This window comes from Vitis riparia, unplaced genomic scaffold (assembly GCF_004353265.1).
Source record: "Vitis riparia cultivar Riparia Gloire de Montpellier isolate 1030 unplaced genomic scaffold, EGFV_Vit.rip_1.0 scaffold752_pilon_pilon, whole genome shotgun sequence".
Classification (NCBI taxonomy): domain Eukaryota; kingdom Viridiplantae; phylum Streptophyta; class Magnoliopsida; order Vitales; family Vitaceae; genus Vitis; species Vitis riparia.
This window is the reverse complement of record NW_023269768.1, coordinates 30,513-54,737: the sequence shown is the minus strand read 5'-3', so window position 1 is coordinate 54,737 and position 24,225 is coordinate 30,513. Positions and strand designations below refer to the sequence as shown.

Sequence of the window (24,225 nt, the reverse complement as noted above, 5' to 3'; positions counted from 1 at the left end):
TGACAGAACCAAACATGTTGAAATAGATCGTCACTTCATCAAAGAAAAGATTGAAGGGGGGATACTCAATTTGATCCATACTCCGATTAGTCTGCAAGTAGTTGATATTTTCACAAAATCTCTTCCAAGGGTGAAGTTCAAGGAATTGATTTCCAAGATGGGACTAATAGACATCTATTCCCCAGCTTGAGGGGGAGCGTAGGAATTTAGAGTTCCCTATTAAATAGGGATTAGTCGACCCATTTATCTCCTTTTAAATAAAGAGATATCGATCAATTAATAGGGATTAGTTGATCTGTTTATCTCCTTTAAACAAAAAGATAAGGATCAATTCCAAATCTCATTTTTGTATTTCAGTTTTACGTTTTTATCCCTAAGTTTTACGGATAACTTTATGGTCCTAGAATTAAGGAATTATCTATGGTAGTTGTTGCCATCTTTCCTATTTATGTACTATTATTGCTCACATTGAAAAATAAGAAAAATAGAGTTTTCCTCTGTATTATTCTTTGAAAATTCAACCCTGAAAAGGTTATATTTGGAGGTGAAACCCACAAAAAAAAAAAAAAAAAAATGAAAAAAGGCAATAGTTAACTCCAATTCCTATGTCCATATTCGTGCCAACCCAGTAGTATATGCCATACAAGAACCATGCTAAGGATTAAGGTCTATTCCTTTGTTCCATAAGGCATCAAGAATTGGTTATTCCTTCATGTTTTTCTTTCATATACAAATGCATTATAAATATCAGACCTCTTCGTCCAGAAATTTTCTCATTTTGTTCAAGGAAAATGCATAGAAAAGAAAAAACTGGACATTTTGTACACTCGAATTTAGCTCATTACACACCTCAAATACAGATATCCTTGCAATATGAGGCCCATTTCTTTCCAATAGAAATTTCTTCTCCTGCAGAAGAAAAATGAGATGAATATTCAAAAAGATAATTAGAAAGAAAGAAATAAAATAACAACCCGCCATATTTTCCTTGGATAGGTCACCCAATCTCAAGTGAACATAAAAAAGAAAATGATATGCCTAGACTCTTTCCTAAGTAAAAAAATACAAAATCAAGAGCATACCATTTTGCACAATTTGAGATTCAAATCCAAAAAACGTTTATGAATTTATAGTTAATAGTAATAGTTAATGGGTTTTTGGTCTTTCTATGTTTCAAGTGCCATTCCTTTGAAGTATGGCAGTATAAAATGCTTATCATAAAAAGATGCTCATAACAAGGATAATTTTTTCAGAATTAACAAACCAATATGATAATTATAATACAAAACTAAGTCCTCCACATCATAGTAAGAAAAGCCCTCAAATAATACCCACACAAATAAATACAGAGGAAATGAGGGTTGAGCAGGGGCTAGCATAAACCCATAGTTGGGTGTGACTGGGGAAGTAGGTGGAGATTATTCAAATGGGTAAGCTTAGCAAGAAGGCTTATAGTGGGCTAGACTTTCAACTTTAGATGATTAGGGCCCCTTAAAAAAAGCAAGACCCTCTTGTTCATGAATCGAGCCAGTTAAAGGAGGCCCATCTTGGTATAAAAAAAGATTAGGCTAGAGACCCATTAGGAAGTTCTTTTTAAGTGGGTAAACTAAGTGGGAGTTTTAGTGATGGCCCATCCTTGGCTTCTTCAAATCCAAATTAGTCCTTCTTCCATGACTTTATGCCTTATGCTGCAGAGAGTGAGGACAGTAGGAGCAAAGCCCCTTATTTGCTCCGATCAACTTTCTTTTCAAATATGAGCGCAACGAGCTTGACAATGCTACTGCCAGTGACAAAGAAGGCCCTTTTAGCAAAGACAACTAGGTTTTCAAGTGAGTTGCTTCCTTTCACTTCTTTAGGGGGTAGGGTCTCTTCTCTTTCTCTTCCTTTAAGAGAAGTTTTGACTCAAGGATGTTCAAAGAGGTTGTCTAGAAGGGATTTTAATGTGGGGAAACCTTTTAAGGGGAACCAAGTCTATATAGGGAATTTGTTGAAAATAGTTCTTCCAAATAGGAGCCCAATGCAGATGACGCTTCAATTAGTGAGCAACTTAAGGGTAGGCAAATTTCTAGATTGGGGAGCGGTGTAAGCTAGAGAAGCATCTAATGGCGAAGTGGTGTTTTGGGATAATAGAGTTATAGAGCTTATACAAAAAGAGGTTGGTGCCTTCTCCATTTCTTACCATTGCAAGGACTATGAAGACAATTTCAAGTGGTATTTTATATGGGTGTATGGTCCTATCCTCGATGAGGAGAGGAAGACTTTCTGGGCTATAGTGCCTAACATTAATGGGTTGTGGAATGACCTTGGTACATTAGAAGGGAATTCAACACGGTTAGATTCCCTAAGGACAAGAGGAATTGCTCTAAGTGCTCTCCATCTAGGAGACAAATCTCAAAGATAATAGAGGAGTTTAATTTCCAAGGTTTGCCTTTAATTATAGGGCCTTTTACTTGATGCAGGGGTTTGAACAAGCAATTTGCTTCAAGATTAGATAGATTCCATATGTCAAAAGATTAGAAGAGTCACTTCAGCAATATCTCTAAAGTGTTCTCCTCAAACCAGCCTTTGATCATATCCCAATTTTGTTAGATGGTGACAAGATAGCGAAAGGCAAAACCCTTTTTAGGTTCAGAAACATGTGATTGAAAGAAGAGGGATTTGCAGAGCAAGTTAAAGCTTGGTGGACAAACTATAATGTTGAAGGCCCTTATAGTTATATGTTAGCTTGGAAGTTGAAAGAGTTGGAAAAAGGATTTGAATGTGTGAAACAAAGAGGTGTTTGGAATAGACTCAATTAGGAGGGAAGAGACCTTTAAGTAGATTAGTCTTTAAGACCTAAGGACAAGAGAGATTGTCCTTAATGCTAAAGTGGGAAAGGCTAGGAGACATGTCGTGGAAAATTATAATAAATGGGCAATGATTCGAGTATTGTGGTTGATGGAGGGAGTCAAGAATACTAGTTTTTCCCACAAGATGGTCAATGCTCACAGAAGAAGAAATTACAAGGCTAGAATTAGAGGAAAAATGATCTGACTTTCTGAGGAAATAGAGATTAAGGTGGGTGTTGCAAACGCTTTTTGTAGTCTTTTTTTAGAGGGTAAGGGTTAGAGGCTTAGCATCTATAGAATGGTTTTTACTTGTTTAAAGAGTGCAAACATAAAGGGTTTGGAGGCTTCTTTCTTAGAGTAGAAGGTTTTCTTTGCCTTATCTTACTTAGAATGGGACAAAACTCCTAGGCTAAATAGATTCATTATGGCTTTTTGGCAATAATGTTGGAATTTATTAAGTTAAAGGTGTGGACTTCTTCAAAAAACTCTTTGTACAAGGCTCCTTTGTAAGGAGCCTAAATGCTACATTCTTGGTCTTGATTCCAACGAAAAGGGGTATGGAGTATCTGAAAGATTTTAAAACCATCAGATGGTACAAGGGTTATACAAGCTTCTAGCCAAAGCTTTAGTTAATAAGCTTAAAAGGGTTATTGGTAAAGTAGTTTCCAATTTTCAGCATGCGTTTGTGGAGAGAAGACAAATTTTGAATGTGGCCCTAATTACAAATGAGGCCATTGATTCAAGGCTAAAGAGCTCCACTCCTAAAATCATCCATAAACTTAACATAGAGAAGGCTTATGATCATGTTAATTGGAGATTCCATTTGGAAGTCATAGAGAAAATGGGTTTTAGGCAGAAGTGGGTGGGTTGGATGAAATGGTGCATGTCTTAGGCTTTCCTTCTCGGTGTTAGTGAATGGAACCCTATTGATTTTTTTCAAAGCTCTTGGGATCTAAGACAAGGAGACCTCCTTTCCCCTTATTTATTTGTCTTGGCGATGGAGACTTTTAGTCGGCTACTTGTGAAGGCAACAGAAGGAGGTTTCATTTGTGGTTCCTCAATGAGAAGGAAGGATAAATGGAGGGTTGAGGTGACTCATATTTTATATGTTGATGATATTATCATTTTTTATGAGATTAATGAAGAGCAATTGATGTAGTTGAACTAGACTCTCATGTGGTTTGAGGTGATTTTTGGGTTGAAAGTCAATATACAGAAGAGCAAGCTCATTCCAATAAGGATTATTGATAATTTGGAAGAATTGGCAGCAAAATTGTGTTGTCAGATGAGAGGCATTCCTTCTACTTAATTAGATCTTCCTTTGAGAGCCCCTTTCAAGTCAGTAGCTATGTGAGATGTGGTGAAGGAGAGATTTCAGAAAAGATTAGCCTTTTAGAAATATTGCATGTCTTTATTAGTGATTCCAAGAAAGGGTGAGTTCAAGGCTTGAGAAGATCCAGAGAGATGTCTTATAGGGTGGCAGAGCTTTAAAGAAAAAATCTCACCTAGTCAATTGGTCTAGAGTGTACATGGATAAGAAAATAAGGGTTTCGGCATTAGGAATCTTTCAATTCTCAACACCGCATTACTAAGCTAGTGGGGTTAGACATTCGCCTCTGGAAGGGACCCAATTTGGAAACAAGTGATTGTTAGGAAGTTTGGGAAGGAAGGTGGAGGTTGGAGTTTGAGGGTACCTAGGGGATATAATGGTGTTGGTTTTTGGAGAAAAAATGGGAAGTATTTACATAGTTTTAAAAGGTTCAAAACACATCAAGGCATAAAGTCCTCCTGGAGCCTAAGCCACAAGGTGCACTTAAGGTGTGAGATTTAAAGTGTATTTGACAGTGATTTTAGGAAGTATTTCTTACCTTTCTTACACTTGAAAAAATTTATCTTTCAAGTGTTAGAAATGCTAAAAATGCTATTTAAAATCATTACCAAATGCACTATTAGTGAAGTGAGGAGCACCCTAGTTTACATATATAATTTTATATAATATGTCTAGAAAGCTATGCTTCTTCTTCAATGACATTGGAGGAAGAAAAACATAAGAAGAAGAAGAAGAAGAAGAAAAAGAGTACCTTCTTGTGCTCCTACTTCAACGAGTGTCGCCTAAAGTAAGGCAAGGCACTAGTTGTTCGCATCACACCGCTTTGCGCCTAGGCATGCCTAAAATGCACCTTTCACAACTATGGGTATTTAAAATTTGAGTTTCTTTCATTGTTGAGAATGAGAGTTCAGAATTAAGTTTTGGTTGGACAAGTAAAGAGGTGGAATTTTGCTAAATACTTTTGGTTGGACAAGTGGTGAAATTTTGCTAAGACTTTTTCACCACCTTATTTGTCATTGTCGACTCAAAAGAGTCACAGGTAGCTATGGGAGCAAGATGGGGAAGTGGGTCACTAGAGTCCCTGTTTCTCAAAATAGTTTCATGATTAGGAGTTAGAGACGATAAAAGTTGCCTAGCAAAAAATTCAAAAGCATTCAATAAGGAGTGATGCAAAGAATAGAATGGCTTGGTCAATTTCAAGAAGTGGAAAGTTGTCGATTAAAGCTTTCTACTCATTTTTAGTGCTAGAGGCTTCAAAGGCTTTCACATCTAAAGTTATTTGGATTTGTGGGTTCTAATGAGAGTAAGTTTTTTTACATGGAAAGTGATTACTACTCAAAAAGTGCTATTTGATAGCTTGCAATTAATCCTTTTAAACACTTTTGAGTAGTAGTTATTGCCTTTTAACCCAATTAACATGTTAAGGCCCCTTTCAATCAATTCTAATCAAATTATCGTAAGTTTTGGTGTTTTTATTAGTAATTTGATCACCAAAGCAATCTAAGATTGAGGAGAGTTATTTGGAATCCTTGGCAAAGCAATGGAAAGAGCAGAAGCATGAAGAATCAAAGCTTTGAAGCCCTTTGCCATAAGCAAATCCGGAATGCAAGGAAAAGAAAGAGAAATCAGCCATGAAGCATTCTTGATGACAGTCGTGTCAGCTACTTTTGGAGCACTTCCCGAAGTCCAATTTATGCATACTATATGTCATTTGAAATATTAGGAAGTCAACAATCCAATTCTTCAAACGGTGTGCAATTCGGAGTTGAAATGAAAGAGTTACAGCCGTTGGAAGCCAATCACTCCAAGCTGAATGAAGGATTTAGCAAAGTGCTGTGAAATCACCCTTTTGTTGCGGAATGATTTCGCAGCCTTTTTGCACAGTGCTATGGATTTCCCCTGAAGTTTCACGACGTGATGGAAGCCACACACCACAAGATGAAAGCCAACTTCGCAGAGGTACGGAATCAGCCTTTTGCTGCGAAGTGATTTCGCAGCCCTTTTTGTGCATCTACGAAATCTCGCAGACCTCATTTTCACCTGCGAAATGGTCCTTAGTGCTTCCCGATATTTGTAACCGACACTTGGAGATATTTTTCATTAGATTTTTGTTGTCTAAATCCCCAAATTCTCCTTGTAAGCCACCAATTATAGGATTCCTTAGCTTTTAAGTTAGGAAAATGGCTAAATATCCATGTAATAGCTATTAATGTAATTTGGATATAAATAGAGCCCGAGGAGCCTGTTCTGAGGGTGATGAACCTTTTGTAAAAGTTTCAAAGGAAGAAAAATACAGAGCTTGAGCTCTGCCTTACCTTCTCACTTTGATTGTATCTTTCATTTACTTAGTTATGCACTCTCTGAGGAGCTTTCCCCAGAGAATGAGTAACTAAACGTTTTAGTTCCTTGGAGTTAAGGTTGTCGGGAAAGGTTCCAAGTGCAAGAATCAGAAGCTTTGTGGTTTCAGCTATGAATGAAAAGAAAATGTGTCCCGTGAATGGTTTCTATGTTTTTAGTTAACTTAAAACGTCTTGGAGTCACCTGGGCCAACACTTGGTAAGGCAAGTGATCTCTATCCATGGAGATGCACTAGTTTACCCCTTGCGAGCCTCTGGGAGGTGACTTGAAGGTAGGATTTTCTAGAATTGACAACACTTGGTAAGCTTTTGGACTCTAAGGAGACATCCATTAGTTATCTCTTGCGAGCTTGTGAAAGGAAGTCCAAGGTTAAAGATCACCTTGAATGGTAAAGGCTAAGTGAGAGGCTCGAACCATTGCAAGTTGCATCAGTGAGAGAATTAAAGCTGAAATCCAATTGAGGGATGCATTTGTGCAGCACCTGTTAGAGAATCGACTTTATGTTAATTCTCTAATGTGAGGAATTGAACCAACTGACCAGAGCTATGCTATTGCATGAGGAACCTCCCCTGTGAACCTGAATCTCCAAGGAATGTTTTTCTTCTTAAGTAATTTCCATCACTTGCTGTGTTGTTAATCTAAGCCTAAACCTTTTTCAACCAAAGTTTGTGTTTTATTTCTTAAGCTAATCTTGAAATGAAACAGCACCAATTCACTTCGAATTGGTATCATTTTCAGTTTGAGTACCCTTCCCAGTGAACGATCCTAGAGCCACTATGCTATAGTAGCTTTTTCTTTGCTACCCTAGTTCATGGTGTAATAGGTTATAAATTTTGTTGATTACTCCCGCCATCAAGGAGCACCAGCTGGACACGAATCAGCTGAGACACCAATTAGGCATGAATCAGAAAGCAACTTAGGGAAGGATCTTAACATTTGACCATTTGAAAAGAAAAGGTGTGTTTTTAGTAACTAGATGCTATATGTGTAAAAGAAAGAAGAAATCCATCGACAAAATGCTTCTTCATTGTGTTATAGCTATAATTTTGTGGAAGTTGGTTTTTTTCTTATTCGGGTTCTAGTGGATGATGAATTCTTCAATTAGATTGATGTTGCTAAGTTTGAATAGCGTTCAAGTAGGTAAAAGGCCAAAGAGAGTTTGGTTAGCTACCTCATTGTATCTTCTTTGGACCATTTCGTGTGAAAGAAATCAAAGGGCTTTTGAAGATGTGGAAATCTCAGATCAATCATTTAAATCCTTTTTTACACGTGTCTTTATGAATTATCTTAGGCATCATATAGAAAGGAATACCATATCTTTAATCGATTTTGTTGATTAACTAGGAGCCAAGTCGATGTGGCCAAGTGTTGTTTCCTTTAATTGCTCTCTTTTATTTGTTTTTTTTCACTTGGCACCCTCTATATACTTCCTATGTACATTGGTGCGTCGTAGCCATTTCCTTTTGTATCATCTTCATTTTCCTATTTATAGTGTTTTTTGTGCGCTCATCAAAAAGATAAATATTATGGAAAATTGCAGTTGCTCAGAAAAGAAGTTTCATACATAAGATACAATTATGCTACTAGTTAAAAGAAAAGACTATCTGAAATATTGGTTTAAATTCTTAGCATCTTGTAAAAGAATGGGAGGTTGCAGATTGCACTTTCACACCTTATCCCAAAACACAATGATCTCTAAGTACTCCAATCCTTGATAAGAACATTCATCAAATTTAACTTTATAGAACCCAGTGGAAGTGGTATGCCCACAAAGTATGTCTACCTAACAGACCTCTTGGAGCTGCACACCAAGTGCCAATCCAGAAATATAAAGACTGACAGGAGTCCCTGCGCAAGCTTCAGTAGCAAAGCCCAAGAAGAGGAAAAGAGCTATACCAAATCCAAACTGCCTCCACCATCCCCCATCTATTATTTTGGGTGGGCCTCTTTGCAAACCATCAAAAGCAATACGAAACTTTGAATCTTAAATGGTGTACTCTTTGCTCCACCCCAAAACCCCCATTTCATCCTACCCTTTAATCCAGGTAAAAGTGACAAACTAATGAGCTCTTCTAAGAATATGTCCGGTGTGAATCCTTTTCTTCTAGTGGCTAAGGACAAATCAACTATTTCATCATTGTCCCAACAATTTTTTCTCAAGTTAGACCTGATTTACCTATATTGTGAACTCTCCTGATTATTCAGCGACTTCCAGATCATTAAAGAACAACAATTCTAACGAATTATATCAATCTAAATCGCCTAGCATAATTTATAATAAACTGGATAGAAAAAAGAAAGGGAGATAATTTGTACAAGTGTACACCATTTGATAAGACTGGCATTCACAGTACATAAAGCTCTAAAAGCCTCTGCATTTCAAGTCCAATAAACTACATACCATTTTATGCATATATACATACATATATCTATATACATTTACAACATTAAGTAAAGCAAACAAGAGAAAGACTAATGAAACACTAAGGTCAAATGCCACAAAAAGTTATTGTTCAGTGTACTCGTAGATTTCCAAACAGAATGGAAAAACCAATGGAAAGTCAACAAATGGAAAAAGTACGAATCAAACTTAGAACAGAATGGAAAGTCATTTCCATAAGGCTATTTCATCCTTACAAGGAAGCATATCTTGAGCATGTGTTGATTAAATATTTGTGCTAAGTCTACCAAGTTGGAAATAACAGATGCTATGTATTTTTCTTCGTTTTTCATTTTTTTTCCTCCATTTTTTCTTTTTCTTATAAGCAAACAAAAAGTTAAATTAGAGAAGCACCAAATAAAATTGCCACAACCAAAGTACACAAGATGTATACAGGGAATGCTCAAGGGTAAAAGAGGAAGAAAGAAGATAAAAGACTGAAACCCCTAGTCACTACCCAATCCATCAATGAAATCCAAATGCATAATACTGGTATTCACCTAAAAACAGATGTTCCATGGGAACAATATTCTAAATATATATTAAACATCTTTCTTACTTTTGTCCTCAATCAATGCCATCTCTAGCTTCTTTACATATAAATTACTCTGTTTTCTTAAGCCATCACTCACTTTTTTGCAGAATATAGCACACCATAATTTGAAATTTATAGAAATCTTTTAGTTATATGTCTGATTTCTTGGAGTTTTATAGCTGCAAATTAATTGACTTTGTTTGGTATTTCCTATAATAAGGAGATTCTGGTAGCATGTTACCTAATCTTGTAGTTATTTTGTTTCCTAAAATTGGGTAATCTTTCTAGGTAAGTTAGTAGTTGTATCCTGTGAATAATGGGATGGTATTTTCAGCCACTCCACTATTTATAGCAGTGTATCTTCTCTTTTCATGGAATGAAAAATAGGATCATTTTTTCCTTCTCATATTTCTTCATGATACAAAAGCCTCCTCTAAAAACTTAGTTTCTTGAATGACAAGATATGGAATGGCCACAGAAAGGCAAAGCTCAACCTCCGAAGTCACCTCCAATCATGAAGCTGTCATCTCAAACAACATTGAAAGATCAGATGGCAATCTTCTTCCCATTACAGGACACAAACTGAATGAGCACAACCCTCTCTAGTGGTCACAATCTGTCATGATGTACATCTGTGGAAAAAGGAAAGATGATCATCTTACCAAGGCTGTAGCTCCTCCCAAGAAGAAAGATCCAAAATTTAAATCATGTAAGTCAGAGAATATCATGCTCATATCTTGGCTTATCAACTCCATGATCAATGATATAGGAGAAAACTTTCAGCTCTATGGAACAGCAAAAGAAATATGGGATGCAACTAAGGAGACATACCCAACAATGAAAATATATCAAAATTGTTTGAAATTGAAAGTATTCTCCATGACATACATCAGGAAGACATGTCTGTCACTCAATACTTCAACACACTCACATGTCATTGGCAACAGTTGGAAATGTTCGAAGATGGAATCGAGTACGAGAAGATCATAAAAAAGAGAAGAATATTGAAGTGTTTTATGAGGCTCAATATATAGCTTGATGAAGTTTGAGGGAGAGTGTTGGGATCCAAGCCTTTACCCAATATTTGAGAATCTTTCTCAGAAGTCTGCAAAGAAGAAAATCGGAAAACAATAATGATGGGTTCACAAAATGGCACACCTACCATAGAAAATTTTTCCATTGCTGCTCAAGGGATTAAACTAGCAGATTGGAAGCCTACACATCCTACTAATGAAAAAGAAAGTTGTGGCAATCTAGTCTCAATTGATGAGAACTCCACACCATCCAAACTTAGTCATTTTTAGCAAAGAACAACTAGAAATTTTACATAAAATGTTCGATCAGCCACAACAAACTCCTCTCACCTCTATAATTGGAACCAAGTCCTTGGCATAAAAAGGTAATTTTTTAAATGCCTTAAATGTTAAAAGAGAGGAGCTAAGTCCATGGATTATGGACTTAGGAGCATCGGACCACATAACTAGAAATGCTAATATTTTCCATAAATATAACCCATGTCATCAAAATTTTACTATCATGATAGTAGATGGATCTCTCTCAAAGGTGGTCGGTACAGGCTCTATTATTATTTCAAAGAATATGATAGTGGATTTTGTTCTCTTAGTTCCAAATTTGGGCTATAATCTACTATCTATTAGCAAACTCACTCAAGAACTCAATTGTGTTACTAAACTCTTCTAAAACTCTTTTGAATTCCAGAACTTGGATTCAGGGAAGACAATTGTTAGTGCTAAGATGTGTTCAGAGCTCAATCTCCTCAAAGTTTATGATTCGCTTGAAAGACAAGCTCACAAGGCAGGCTGTGTTGCGTCAAAAAGTCAATTTCATATAAGTTCTTTTTTAGTTACTAATTTTAATACTGATAGTGTGGTCATGTTGTGGCACTCTAGGTTAGGTCAACCAAATTTCTTATACCTTGAGAAACTTTTTCCTTCATTATTCAATAATAAAGTCCAAAATTTTTTCAATATGAAATTTGTCAATTTTCCAAACATGTGTGTAATTCCTATCCTAAGCAACCATACATAGTGATGCATGTGAGCCTTCTCGAATAAAAAATATCACTAGAACTCAATGCTTTATATCTTTTGTTATTGATCACACTAGGATTACATGGCTATTTCTCATGAAAGAAAAATCAAAAGTTGGTCAAACTTTTAAAATTTCAATAGTATGATTCAAACTCAATTCCAAGCCAAAGTACAAGTGTTAAGAACTAACAATGCAAAAGAGTACTTCAAATTAATCCTTGGTGATTATCTCTTAAGTCAAGGCATAGTATATCAAAGTTCTTATGTTGATATTCCTCAACAAAATGGGGTTGCTAAGAGAAAAAATAGACATCTTCTAGAAGTTGATAGGTCACTAATGTTCTCAACACATGTTCAAAACATTTTTGCGGAAGGCAGTTCTTACAACAACTTATCTTATAAATAGAATGTCATCTCGAGTCTAAACTTCCAAACACCTTCCCAAGTTCTTCTCAATTCATATCCTAGAACTTGAATCATTTCCACCATTCCCATTACAGTGTTTGGGTGCTTTGCATTTAGTCCTTGATTGCAAGGTGTTGGATTAGCCTATTCCATACTTGAGACTTCCATTGGGAGGGAAACCAAAGGCAAGTTCATTCTAGGCCCTAGTGATTGAGAAAGTTTCCCGAAGATTGGATGGGTGAAGGAAAGTCTATTTGTCTTTAAGGGGAGGATAACTCTTATCCACTCGTGTTTATCTCATACCCTTAACTACTTTATGTCCATGTTCAAGATCCTTCTTCAGTGGGATTGAAAATTGAGAAATTATGAAGGGATTTTTTGTGGTCTGGGTTTGGAGAGCAAAAGAGAGACCATCTTGTTAGTTGGGACTCAGTGTGTAAAACTAAAGGGTATAGGGGATTAGGGTCAGGAAGATCTTTATAAGGAATCGCACTTTATTAGGGAAATGGCTTGGGAGGTTTATTGAGGAAAGGTATGCTCTTTGGCATCAGGTTTTCCTAAGCATTTATAGGGCACATACTAATAGGTGGGATGCTAACACTATAGTTAAGTGGTCACATCATTGTCATTGGAAGGCCATTGCACAGGTCTTTCCAGATTTTTCAAGATACACTCGGCTAATAGATGGAGATGGGACAAGAATTCAGTTTTAGGAAGATTTGTGGTGAATGGATCAACCTTTGTGCTCTCAATTCCCAAGTCTATTCAAAATTGTCATTGTTAAAAACCTCACTATCTCTTGGAATCTTAGGTCCACTTATCATTTCTCTTGGAATCTAAACTTCTACCACAATCTTTCGGATCTTGAGATAGAAGATCTTGAAAGACTCATGTCCTCTCTCTCACACTTGAATTTATCTCCTTTTGGTCATGATTCGAGAGTCTAGTCCGGTTTATTCACAATAAAGTCATTATTTTAAGTCTTGACCAATCATATTGATCCAACTCAATCATTCCCAATTGATTTTGTATGGAAATCACAAGCCCACTTTAAGGTCAAATCTTTTGCTTGATTAGTGGCACTTAAGAAGGTAAACACCAATGACATGCTACAACTGAGAAGATCTTACAAAGCCCTTAGTCCTAATGTTTGTCTATTGTGTGTGGAGAGTAGCGAAGTGGTAGATCACATCTTTTTACATTGCCCATTAAGTTTAGGGCTATGACACAAACTATTCAGCTTGGTTCATATGGATTGGTTCCCCCCAGGAGTATATGCAACATGATGAGTATTTCATATAAAGGATTGGGAAACACCACTAGAGGCAAGGTGTTGTGGAAGCTTGCTTGTCTTGCTCTAATGTGGGTAGTGTGGTGGGAGAAAAATGCTAGGATCTTTGAGGATAAGGCGAGATCCTCAAAGGGTCTTTGGGACATGATAATTTTTGTAGCCTCCTTTTGGGTATCTTGCTCACAACTTTTAAGGGTTGTTCCCCTTAATTTGATTCAACTTGATTGGATGTTAGTGTGTAACTCCAAGGGAGTGGGCTAGCAAGGATAGATTATTTTTGTATATTTCCAGATGGGACTTAGGTTGTGGAATCTCATAGTTCTATAGATTCTTAAACTTAGAGATTCTTGCTTTCTTTTTGTGTACTTTTTGGAGGATCTCTCATTTTTTTTTATAGGTAAAATAAGTATTATATTAAAAAAAAGGTATACATGATGTATACAAATACAAAAACCAATAGGGGCAAGAACGCACAAAAAACGACCGCACTCTATGGGGAACCTAACCAATCCATAAAATCTATCAAAAAAGCAATACTATCCCCATATACACCCTAACCTAATCCCAAAAGATATACAAAAAAGAACTTCTAAATATCTGATCTAAACTTTCCCTATCCTCAAAGACTCTTATTTTTTTCCTTCCAAATATACCAAAAAATGCAAAGTGAGGCAACTTTCCAAGCCTTTTTCCTCTTTTTGCCAATCAAGAAGCTATTCCAACTTAAGAGCACCCCTCTCACAAATGAATGCATCACCCATTATATAGGAAATAGAGTAAAGACCAATTGCCACAATAAGCTTACTTTCGGACAGTGCAACAAAATATGATATCATGTTTCTTTTCTTGCCTTGCACATGTAACATCTGTTTAGCATCATCCATCCCCTACTTCTAAGCTGGTCTTGTGTAAATATCTTAGCCCAAGTTACCTACCAAACAAAAAAGCTAGCTCTTATAGAGGCCCAAGAGTTCCACACTATATTGTGCAAGAAAGGCTCCACTCTCCTACTTGCAAGAGAGAAGTAAAAATGAGGTTTTTTCACCAAATCCCCTCCTCCCCTTAGGAAGTCTCTTTGAATCTTTTCCAATCTAATTGTCACTCTTTTAGGGATAACAAAAAGGGACATAAAGTAAATGGGTAAGTTAGATAATGTGCTCTTAATCAGTGTCTGTCTTCCATCTTTCGAAAAATATTGTCTCTTCCACAAAGCAAGCCTTTTTTAGAACCTTTCCTCCACCCTTTCCCAGACCCAACTAGACTTGTAAGGAGCACCCAAGGGGAGGCCTAAGTAAATGGTTGGAAGGGTGCCCACCTTACAACCTAAAACCTTGGCAAACTCCTCCATATTATGGACATCCCCAATAGGAATCAACTCACTTTTCTCTAGATTTATCTTAAGACCTTAGCATGCCTCAAACCACATAAAAAGTCAACTCAAATACACTAGATTTTCCTTGCTTGCATCACAAAAAATGAGATTATCATTTGCAAAGAACAAATGGGAGACCTCTAGACCCACATCATGCCTTTCCTTAACCTGGAACCCCTAAAAAAGACACCCTCCTTTGCCTTAGAAATCAAACAAGAAAGGATCTTCATCACTAAAATAAACAAATAAGGAGACAAAGGATCTCTCATCCTTCTTTGTACTTATTTTACTAACTTCAATATAATATATTGTTGTTTCTCATCAAAATAAAAAAATAAAAATTAAAAATTAACAAAACATAAATCAACAAAATTGGAGCAAACATATCCCAAAAGCAATCAAGTGCATGTTCATTGGGTACTCTCCAAATCAAAAGGGGTACAAGTGTCATTCACTAATCACAAATAGATTCTAACTCCATGGATATCACAATTTTTTAACAATCTTACCATCCCAAATCCGATATTCAAGGGGAGAATTACACATGGGAATACAAACTTTAGGATGTTGAAACCAATGCTCCAAACTTGTCTCACGGTCCTTCAAATCCATATATTGATCCTAGTCCTCAACTCCTTCACACCGTCCAAAGTCCACTCAACTTGCAAAAAATAGTGAGCTTATTGTCTATTCAAGGAGAAAAAAGATTGAATTGGGTATAGAGCAACAAACACTTCCTAAGCAAATCCAAGAGTCTGATCCAAGTTCAAAATCAATTGAAATTTCACCAAGTAACACTAATTCTAAAACTGGTAATATTGAAATTCTAATGATGATCTTAATCGTCCTATTGCCTTGAGGAAAGGTGTGAGATCGTGTACAAGTCACCCAATCTATAATTTTGTCTCTTATTAAGGGCTATCACCTAGTTTTCATGCCTTTGTAACCAATCTCAACAAAATACAAATTCCCAACACTATCTAAGAAGCTCTAACGTTACCAAAATGGAAAGCTACCATTGGGAAGAGATTCTTGCACTAAAGAAAAATGGAATTTGGGAAATTTCATATTTACCAACCAAAAAACAACTCATGGGATGTAAACGGATCAATAGGTTCAAGGCTTAGCTTGTTGCTAAAGAGTTCACTCAATCCTATGGAATTGACTGACTACCAAGAGACATTTGCCCTAGTAGCTAAACTCAACACAATCCAGGTACTCTTATCATTGACAACAAATTTAAATTGGCCCCTTATCAACTAGATGTCAAGAATGTTTTCCTCAATGAAGATCTAGAAGAAGATTTCTACATGGAAATTCCTCCTAGCTTTGAGACATAAACAACTATCAACAAAGTGTGTAAGCTCAAAAAGTCATTATATGATCTCAAGCAATCCCCAAGAGCTTAGTTCGACAGGTTTACAAAGGCAATGAAGAGATATGGGTATTCTTAGTGTTAGATAGACGACCACACCTTATGTGTCAAACACTCACCTAAAGGAAAAATAACCATCCTCATCGTGTATATAGATGACATCATTGTAATAAGGGACTAAGAGGAGGAAATAAGCAAACGTAAGGGCTTTCTAGCCAAAGAGTTTGAAATCAAAGACTTGGTCAATCTCAAATACTTCCTTGTTATGGAAGTTGCTCAATCAAGAAAGGGTATTTTTTTTGTTTCTCAACGAAAATATGTTCTAGATTTACTAAAGGAAACAAGGATTCTCGAGTGCAATCCTATTGATACTCTAATGGATTCAACAACTAAACTAGGAGCTAAAGAAGACAAATACCAAAACTAGTAGGAAAACTCATATATCTTTCTCACACTAGACCTAATATTGGTTTCTCTGTCAATGAGGTAACTCAATTCATGAACAATCCAACCAAAGGACACGTGGAGGCTATGCATCAAATCCTAAGATACTTAAAGATGACACTAAGGAAGGGCTTATACTTAAAAAAGACATCAAGCAAAGATATTGAAATCTTTATTGATGTTGATTGCGCTAAATCAATAACTGACCATGGATTAACATCCGAATATCGTACCTATGTGTAGGGAAATCCGATTACATGGTGAAGCAAGAAACAATTTATTGTGTCAAGGAGTAATGCAAAATATAAGTTTAGAGCCATGGCACAAGGCATGTTGGAAGGAATATAGTTGACAAGGGCACTAAGAGAATTGAGAATCTCAATTAAGAAACCTATGAAGATGTTCTGTGACAACCAGTCAGCCATAAGCATTGCTAAGAACCTTGTTCATCATGATAGGATAGAACCTATGGAGATAGATCGTCACTTCATAAAGGAAAAAAATAGGGGAAGGGATAAATTCAGCTAGTATACACACCAACATGCCTTCAAATAGCAAATATCCTCACCAAAGCTCGAATCAACTTTGAAGATTTGGATACCAAGGTAGGTTTAATCAACATCTACAACCCAACTTGAGGGGGAGTGTGGAAATATTTCAGTTGTTGGTCTAATTTCTTCGAGTTTTACAATTGTAAATTAATTGATTGTGTTTGGTATTTTCTATAATAAGGAGATTTTGGTAGCATGTTACCTAATCTCATAGTTATTTTGTTTCCTAAAATTAGGGAATCTTTCTAGGCAAGTTAGTAGATGTATCACGTGAATAATGGGATGGTATTTTCAACTACTCCATTATTTATAGCATTGTATTTCCTTCTCTAATTATTTTTTCCTTCTCATATTTCTTCAAAGTTTTAGCCCAAGATTTTACTCATTTCGCACATTGATTCTCATTATAGTTCAGAGGTGACCAATAAAAAACTGGCTCTAGTTTTGCCAAATAAACAGCAAGACCTGACAGCCCATCAAATCAACATAGCTAAATTTAGGCAGGATCCTGTCACATCATTTGCACTTGGACATTAACATAAATAATCAAACAACAGAATCACAAGTACAGAATATTGGAATGTACAATTAAAACATGTCAACAACCAAAACGTGAGACTGAACAAAGAGCTAGTTTAAAATTCCTGGTGGTTCGATATTTTTGCATTTTTTTGTAATATTTTCATGCTTTCATATTTTACATCATTACCAGACCCTTTTACAACTCAATATCAGCTTCAGTTTTTTAAGAACATTGCATTAACCGACTACAAGCAATTTGCAATCACAACACAATGACTGAAACAAATTCATATATTGCTGTGTTAGGACTTGGGGGACCCAGCTTGGAAGTTTTCTAGTTTCTTAGACACACTCACACGTGCTAGTTGATTGAAACTCAGATTTACTGCAGCATTGGTAGTGTGAGTTACTACAGCACTTAGGAGCAAGTTATTATAAGTATTGCGGCTACAGTAGCTTGCACTGCTGAAGGTACAATAGCAGCAAAATTTCTCTTTCTCAATTTATATTAATGCAAGATTCAGAATAATTCTTGGAGTGGTTGACTTCTGAAATCCTTTTGTTTGACTCTTTCATAGTAATCTTCTTAACAATGAAGAAAAACAATTAAGAAAACTATCTATATAGTGAAAAAAAATCCTGTTACAGAGCAAAAATTCAAATCTTCCTGCATTGGATTATTTTGAAATTTAAATAAGTGAAAAAATATATGAATTTGGAAAATAGATTTGGATATTACTCTCCAAAGGAATAAATTCAAATTTCACTCACTTGATAAAAAACAAAATAATATGTAATTGTAAAAAAATGTGTCATGCTTTAAGTTTGTTTCCTTTACTGGCCATACTATAAATAATATCTCATTAAGTGCCTTTCTATTTTTTTAAATAAATAAATAAATGAAATGGCATGTTTGGTTCACCAGAAAACACGCAGGAAATCAAAAGGTAGTCAGCATCTTTACGGCCTGTTTTCGAAGAGAAATTATTAAAAAAATAAAATATAAATTAAAGAAAAGATATTTTTAGAATTTTCTAATTTTCATAAATAAAAATAATAAACATCTCCCAAGACTTTTTTATTTTTTATTTTAGCTGGGTTTTTAATTGTTAAGTGATAATATATATATTTTGAATTTGTTAAAATATTTTCTAATCAGTAAATGTATTTTTTACTTTTTACCAGTGTCAAAAACAGTCTCCAACTTTTCCTTTTTTTTTAATATATTTTAAAAAACAAGTGCAGCTCCATCTCCATCCAAACAGACTTTTAGGCTACATTGGTTCTCCGGAGAAAATGCAAAGGAGCAGATCGAGAAAAGAAAAAAAAATTATATAAATAAATTATTTTTATATATTAAACTCATTTAACTTAATCTAAATTTTTAATATAAAAATTAAATAATTTAAAATTTAAAAGTTTCTAGCTAGCTTTAAATTTTATCAAAAAAGGAACGAAAGAGACCTAGACTGTGTTTGGATTGGTAAAAGCTTTTAGAACATTTCTTTTAGAAAATTTCTTTCAACTTAATTAAAAAATATTTTATATTTAATAAAAAATTAAATACAAAATATTTTAAAATTATGACTTTGACCTGAGGGATTTTTGTTCTAACCAAACCAGTCTCAGGATGAGAACGAAATCGTGAAACATTTTCCTCTAATTTTTCTGAGCAACCAAACGGAGACTTGGAAAGAGGACAAATCGAAAAATTTCCTCCAAAGAACAAGCAGAGGATTAGAAAGAGAAAGAAAAACGTCAAACATTTTCCTCCTATTTTTCTGAACAACCAAATGGATACTTAAAAATAAAATAAAGATCGTCAAAAGTCTTCCTCCGATTTTTTCACAACACAACCGAAACGTAGCAAGAGGGAAAATGCAAGTCGCCAAAGATTTTCCTCCTATTTTTCTCAAGAACCAATCGACACTTGAAAGAGAAAAAAAATAAAAAATCATCAACCATTTTCCTCCCATTTACTCTACCAACCAACCAAACTAAAGCCTTGAAAGAAAACGCTCTCATGATCAGGAACTAAGGGAGAAGCCCATCTCGAAGGAAGCCTTACTGGGAGGGACCTATTTCAAGGCGAGTGACCAAGGAAACTGGGCAACAAATGCAGGCAGATAGACCTTAACTTAATAAGTAGCGGAGTCAGCATTTCGCCGGCGGACTTGGGATTGTAAATCGAGGTCAGAATCTACAAGCGGAAAAGGAAGCCGCAGGAGCTGGACCTGGACTGATTATGGTAATCAAGATCTTCCTCCAGTTTTTCGCAAGAAAAAAGCGGACACTTAAATGAAAAATAAAATAAAGGCCGTGAAGCATATTTCTCCAAAATTCGTCAAGAAATAAAGAAAAGCCTGGAAAGAGAAAAGGCTGACCCCATGGAGAGTAAGAAGAGCGATGTCGGCGAAGTCCTCGGCGGCGAGGTGTTTTTTCTGAGAAGAGGAGGCATGGCGGTGACTGCGATGGTGAATTTTACGCCAGAATCGGGCAACGCGAGACGAAGACGAGTCTTGGTGGTGAGTTGATTTGCAGCTTCTGTTCGCATTCTCTCTTTACCCGTTTTTCTCTTCCCCTTTTTACTTTTTTACCTGTTACTTTTTGCCCTCTTATACATTTATGGAAGGTCATAACACTCCCAAGGTTATGTTGGCCTCCTAAGAATGTGAGGGAAAATCCTTACATGAAAAAAAATAAAGGAAAAATAAAAAAATAAATTTAAGATTAATAAATTATGCTAGTATTCAAAAAAATCTAAATTTAAAATAAGAACAAATAAATGAAATAACCATCCCATGAGATTATAGGATGCTTCTAAGAAATTTTCGATTCAATTATCAGAATTAAGTGAATGTTTGATAAACCAATTTAATAACTTAAAATCACTTACTAATTTAAATATTTTAAGTATGTTTATTACTTAAAATTAAAAACAACTTTAAGTAATATATAAAAATAATTAATTTATTTATAAAACATTTTTTTAACAATTTTACCCTCATTTATCCTAATTACCTTAACGATCTCTTTTACTACTTCATAACCTCCAGTGTTACTCAAATTCTTTTACTTTAGATATAATTTATGATGATAAATATATCAATTTGATGGTTTAAAACATGTTTTAAGTTAATTTTATCAAATGAATTTAATTAAATAAGAATTAAGTAATAAATTTTAAATTAACAAATTAAGTATAATTTAACCTAAAACCAATTTAAGTCATTAAGTAATAAGTATTAAGTTTTGTCAAACACTTTTAACAGTAACTTATTTTAAAAATAGATTTGAGTTTATAATTAATTATTTAAATAATTATTTTTCTCCTTATAATACAACAAAATGAAATTATTTTAAACAACTTCCTCCTCAAGCTGTCCACGAAATTGAAGTAGGATTGAATTCGAAGTGATTTGATAAATAACATACTTGAAATCTTTTTTATTTTTTAGGATATTAAGTTTTTACACCATATTTCTTTGTTCAGAAATCTTTCTATCTTCTACAATTATACCATACATAAGAAAGATGATCTTTAAATTAATAAATATTTATTTATTAATAAATTATTTATTTGTTAATAAATCAATCACCCTGTTAGGATAATAATTTTTCCTCTTAAGAGTATTATTTTATAAAAGGTTACTATATATGGATAAAACAATCAATAAAAATTACGAAGAAATAATTGAAAATTATCCCTTGATTTTCTACATATTATTACATCTTTATCAACACACATTTTAATATTTTGTTTTAAAAACTCAAATATAGGATTAAAACTATAAACATATTGTGGACCCGCATTTCGGCTCATGCGTTTCCACTTGATGGCAAGCTCGATTTTTGTTTAAAAAAAAATGATTCTATTTATTAGAAAATGACTTGAAGTAGCCACTTATTTTTGTTTTATTTTTAAAAGGGTAAACAAAATAAGAAAGAAAACCCTAAGTGCGATTCCTTATTTTGAAAAAGATGGTCTGTGAAAAACCTGATTAGGCTCGAGGGTCAGGTTACTCATCGGGAAGGTACGGTAAAGGCCGTAGCACCCCTTTAAGTCCCTAAAGTCGGGTCTCTACTAATAAAATGAAGCTGACGTGACAATCAATGGAAAAATTAATGGATACTCAAATCGAGTAAGAGCATATGGGAATCAAACACATGCAATAGAGGATGATAAGAATAGGAGTGGATGCGTACCTGGGCCACGAACGAGCAATGCGCTATCATAAAAATGGGGTTAGTGCGCTATCATAGGAGCGTGAAACATATCACACGTGTCATCAAACAGAAACTAAAATTGTTCGAAGGAAAACTGGATTTTTGAAATTCATTTGAAAATTGGAGTCTTAAGTGTTATTTGAAAATTGGAATTTTAGAGATTATTTAAAAATTAGATTTTTAGAAATTAAATGTAAGAATGAGGATTAAATTTGAAAGAAATTGGAATTTCGAGATTTATTTGAGAATTGGAGATTTGCAAATTAAATTTAAGAATTGGAATTTCGAAAACTAAATTTGAAATAAATTGGGGCTTTGAAAATTATTTGAGAGTTAGGGATTAAATTATGAAAATTGGGACTTTGGGAATTAAATTTTGAAAGAAATCATAATTGAAAATTATCTGAGAAGTAGAAACTAAGAAAATTGAAGTATAGAAATTGGAAATCTCGGGAATCATTCGAAGGCATAATTTTTTTTTAGAAATAAATGAATAAAATGACAATAATATTGATAATAGCAAGCAAGTAACGGAATGAATGCGATAATTAGAATATTAGAAATTAAGAATTAAGTTCGGAATTTAGAAAATTGGGATTTCAGATGACTAAATTTGAAAATCAAGATTTTGAAGAATTATTTAAAAACAAAATTTTAAGCAAATGAATAAGCAAAGGGAATAATAATAATGATGAAATAATAATGATCGGATAAATATTTGTGGAAGTTAGAATATCCGAAATTGGAAATTGGACTTAGGGTTTGGAGATTTAAAGAATTATTAGAGATGGAATTTTAAGTGAAATGAAGAAGTGAGTAAATAAATGAATAAATGGGATGATAATAATAATAACGGAGATAAATGGAATTTTTATACTGGGAATTCAATTTGGAAGTCGGGTTTTTGAAGAGTTGAACTTTAATAATTGAGATTTTTTTTAAAGAATAAATAAATAAATATGGAATAATATTAATAATTAACAAAAATGACATTTAAATGAACGAAAATAAATAATAGAATTTTTGAGATTAAAAATTAAATTTAGAAGTCGGGTTTTTGAAGAATGGAACTTTAATGATTGAGATTTTTAAAAGAAATAAGTAAATAAATATGAAATAATAATAATAATTAGCAAAAATGATGTTTAAACAAATGAAGGTGAATAGTGGGATTTTTAAGATTGGAAATTAGATTCGAAAACCAGATTTTTGAAGAATTGAACTTTAATGATTCGACTTTTTAAAAGAAATAAATAAATAAGTACGAAATATTAATGATAGTGATGAAAAATAACAATTAAGCGAATGAACGTGAATAGCGGAATTTTAGAGGTTGGAAATTCGAAGAAATATTTAGAGATGGAAAATAAATAAATGAACAATTAGAGTGATAATGATAACGGAAATGGAAGTGATCAAACCAATGAGGGTGATAATAGGGTCCTTTGGAAATTAATTTGGGAATGTATAAAGAAGGAAAACGAGGGAATGATAAATAAAATGAGTAAATGAAATAAGAAGAATAGATAAAATAAGTGCAGTGGTCGGCACTTGCAGGCCTGAAGGTGGCCATGCAGCTGTGGGCCTAGGGTAGCATATCAAAACGGAGGAAAGGCTCCCTTGATCCAGGATCCATGCGCATCCATACTAGAATCCCCTCTGGTGGAACGGCCCATCATGGAAGGCCCAATTGACACTGATTGTTCATGTGAGAAGCTCGGCCCCATTCGTAAGTAGTAAGATCAGTACATCCCCGAGCAGACCATCAAGAACTTGCGTGGAATACTACCAATGGCCTCCATATGGTTCCTCATGCTTTTCAAATAGTGTATAGCTTCTTGGTAGTAGCCTTCCGTTTCATCCATAATACTCTTTTCCATAGTTCCAAGTGCAAGCACCACAGATTCCAGAGCATATCGCATGTGCATAAGTTCAACATCTTTCATTCCCTTCCGGGCTGCTAAATTAGAAACAATTGGCTGCATACTTATCAGTTCAATGGCATCTTGAGACTTAATGCCAAGGACTACATCGAATAATACCCGCAGGGAGCTTTGAACAGAAAGCCATTCCAAAACGAAGTTTCCAACAAAAGAGTCAAATTGGTTGTCTTCTTCTCCAATTGTCGTAGTTTCTCTTCCAGACCACGGCAATGAAGGCTTTGAACTCCATGATCGCCCAGAATTGACACATGCAATTGTCCGCGAGAGCCGCGTCAGTTTCCTTCTTTCTGCTGTTTTACTAGCCAATAGATCCCAGCCCATGATAGCTACCGATGGCTGAAGCTATGGAAATGGTGCAAGAGCATTGCTAGCTTCTTGACCCCGCTCTCGCTTTATGGTGGAACGTGCATGGGCAGTAGATAATTGAAGAGTGTTGGATGGAGAGAGATGAGCGTGGCGGGCATCACATAGCTATGAAGGGTGTGCGGAGAGGAAGGGTGGATATGAGATGAGTGGAGGGTGACCATGCGCATGGGATGGGTGTGAAAGCATG

General features: G+C 34.9%; 1 protein-coding gene across 1 annotated transcript; it reads right to left on the bottom strand.

The window, feature by feature from the left end:
• Nucleotides 1-661: 661 nt before the first annotated feature.
• On the bottom strand, nt 662-20,125 carry LOC117910466 (phosphatidylserine decarboxylase proenzyme 2-like). The gene is made up of 3 exons (XM_034824542.1): nt 20,100-20,125; nt 19,887-20,046; nt 662-909 (listed from the first exon to the last, which is right to left on the bottom strand). The coding sequence occupies exons 1-3, from the start codon at nt 20,123-20,125 to the stop codon at nt 748-750; spliced, it is 348 nt and encodes a 115-aa protein (XP_034680433.1). The 3' UTR covers nt 662-747.
• Between the last annotated feature and the right edge of the window lie 4,100 nt (nt 20,126-24,225).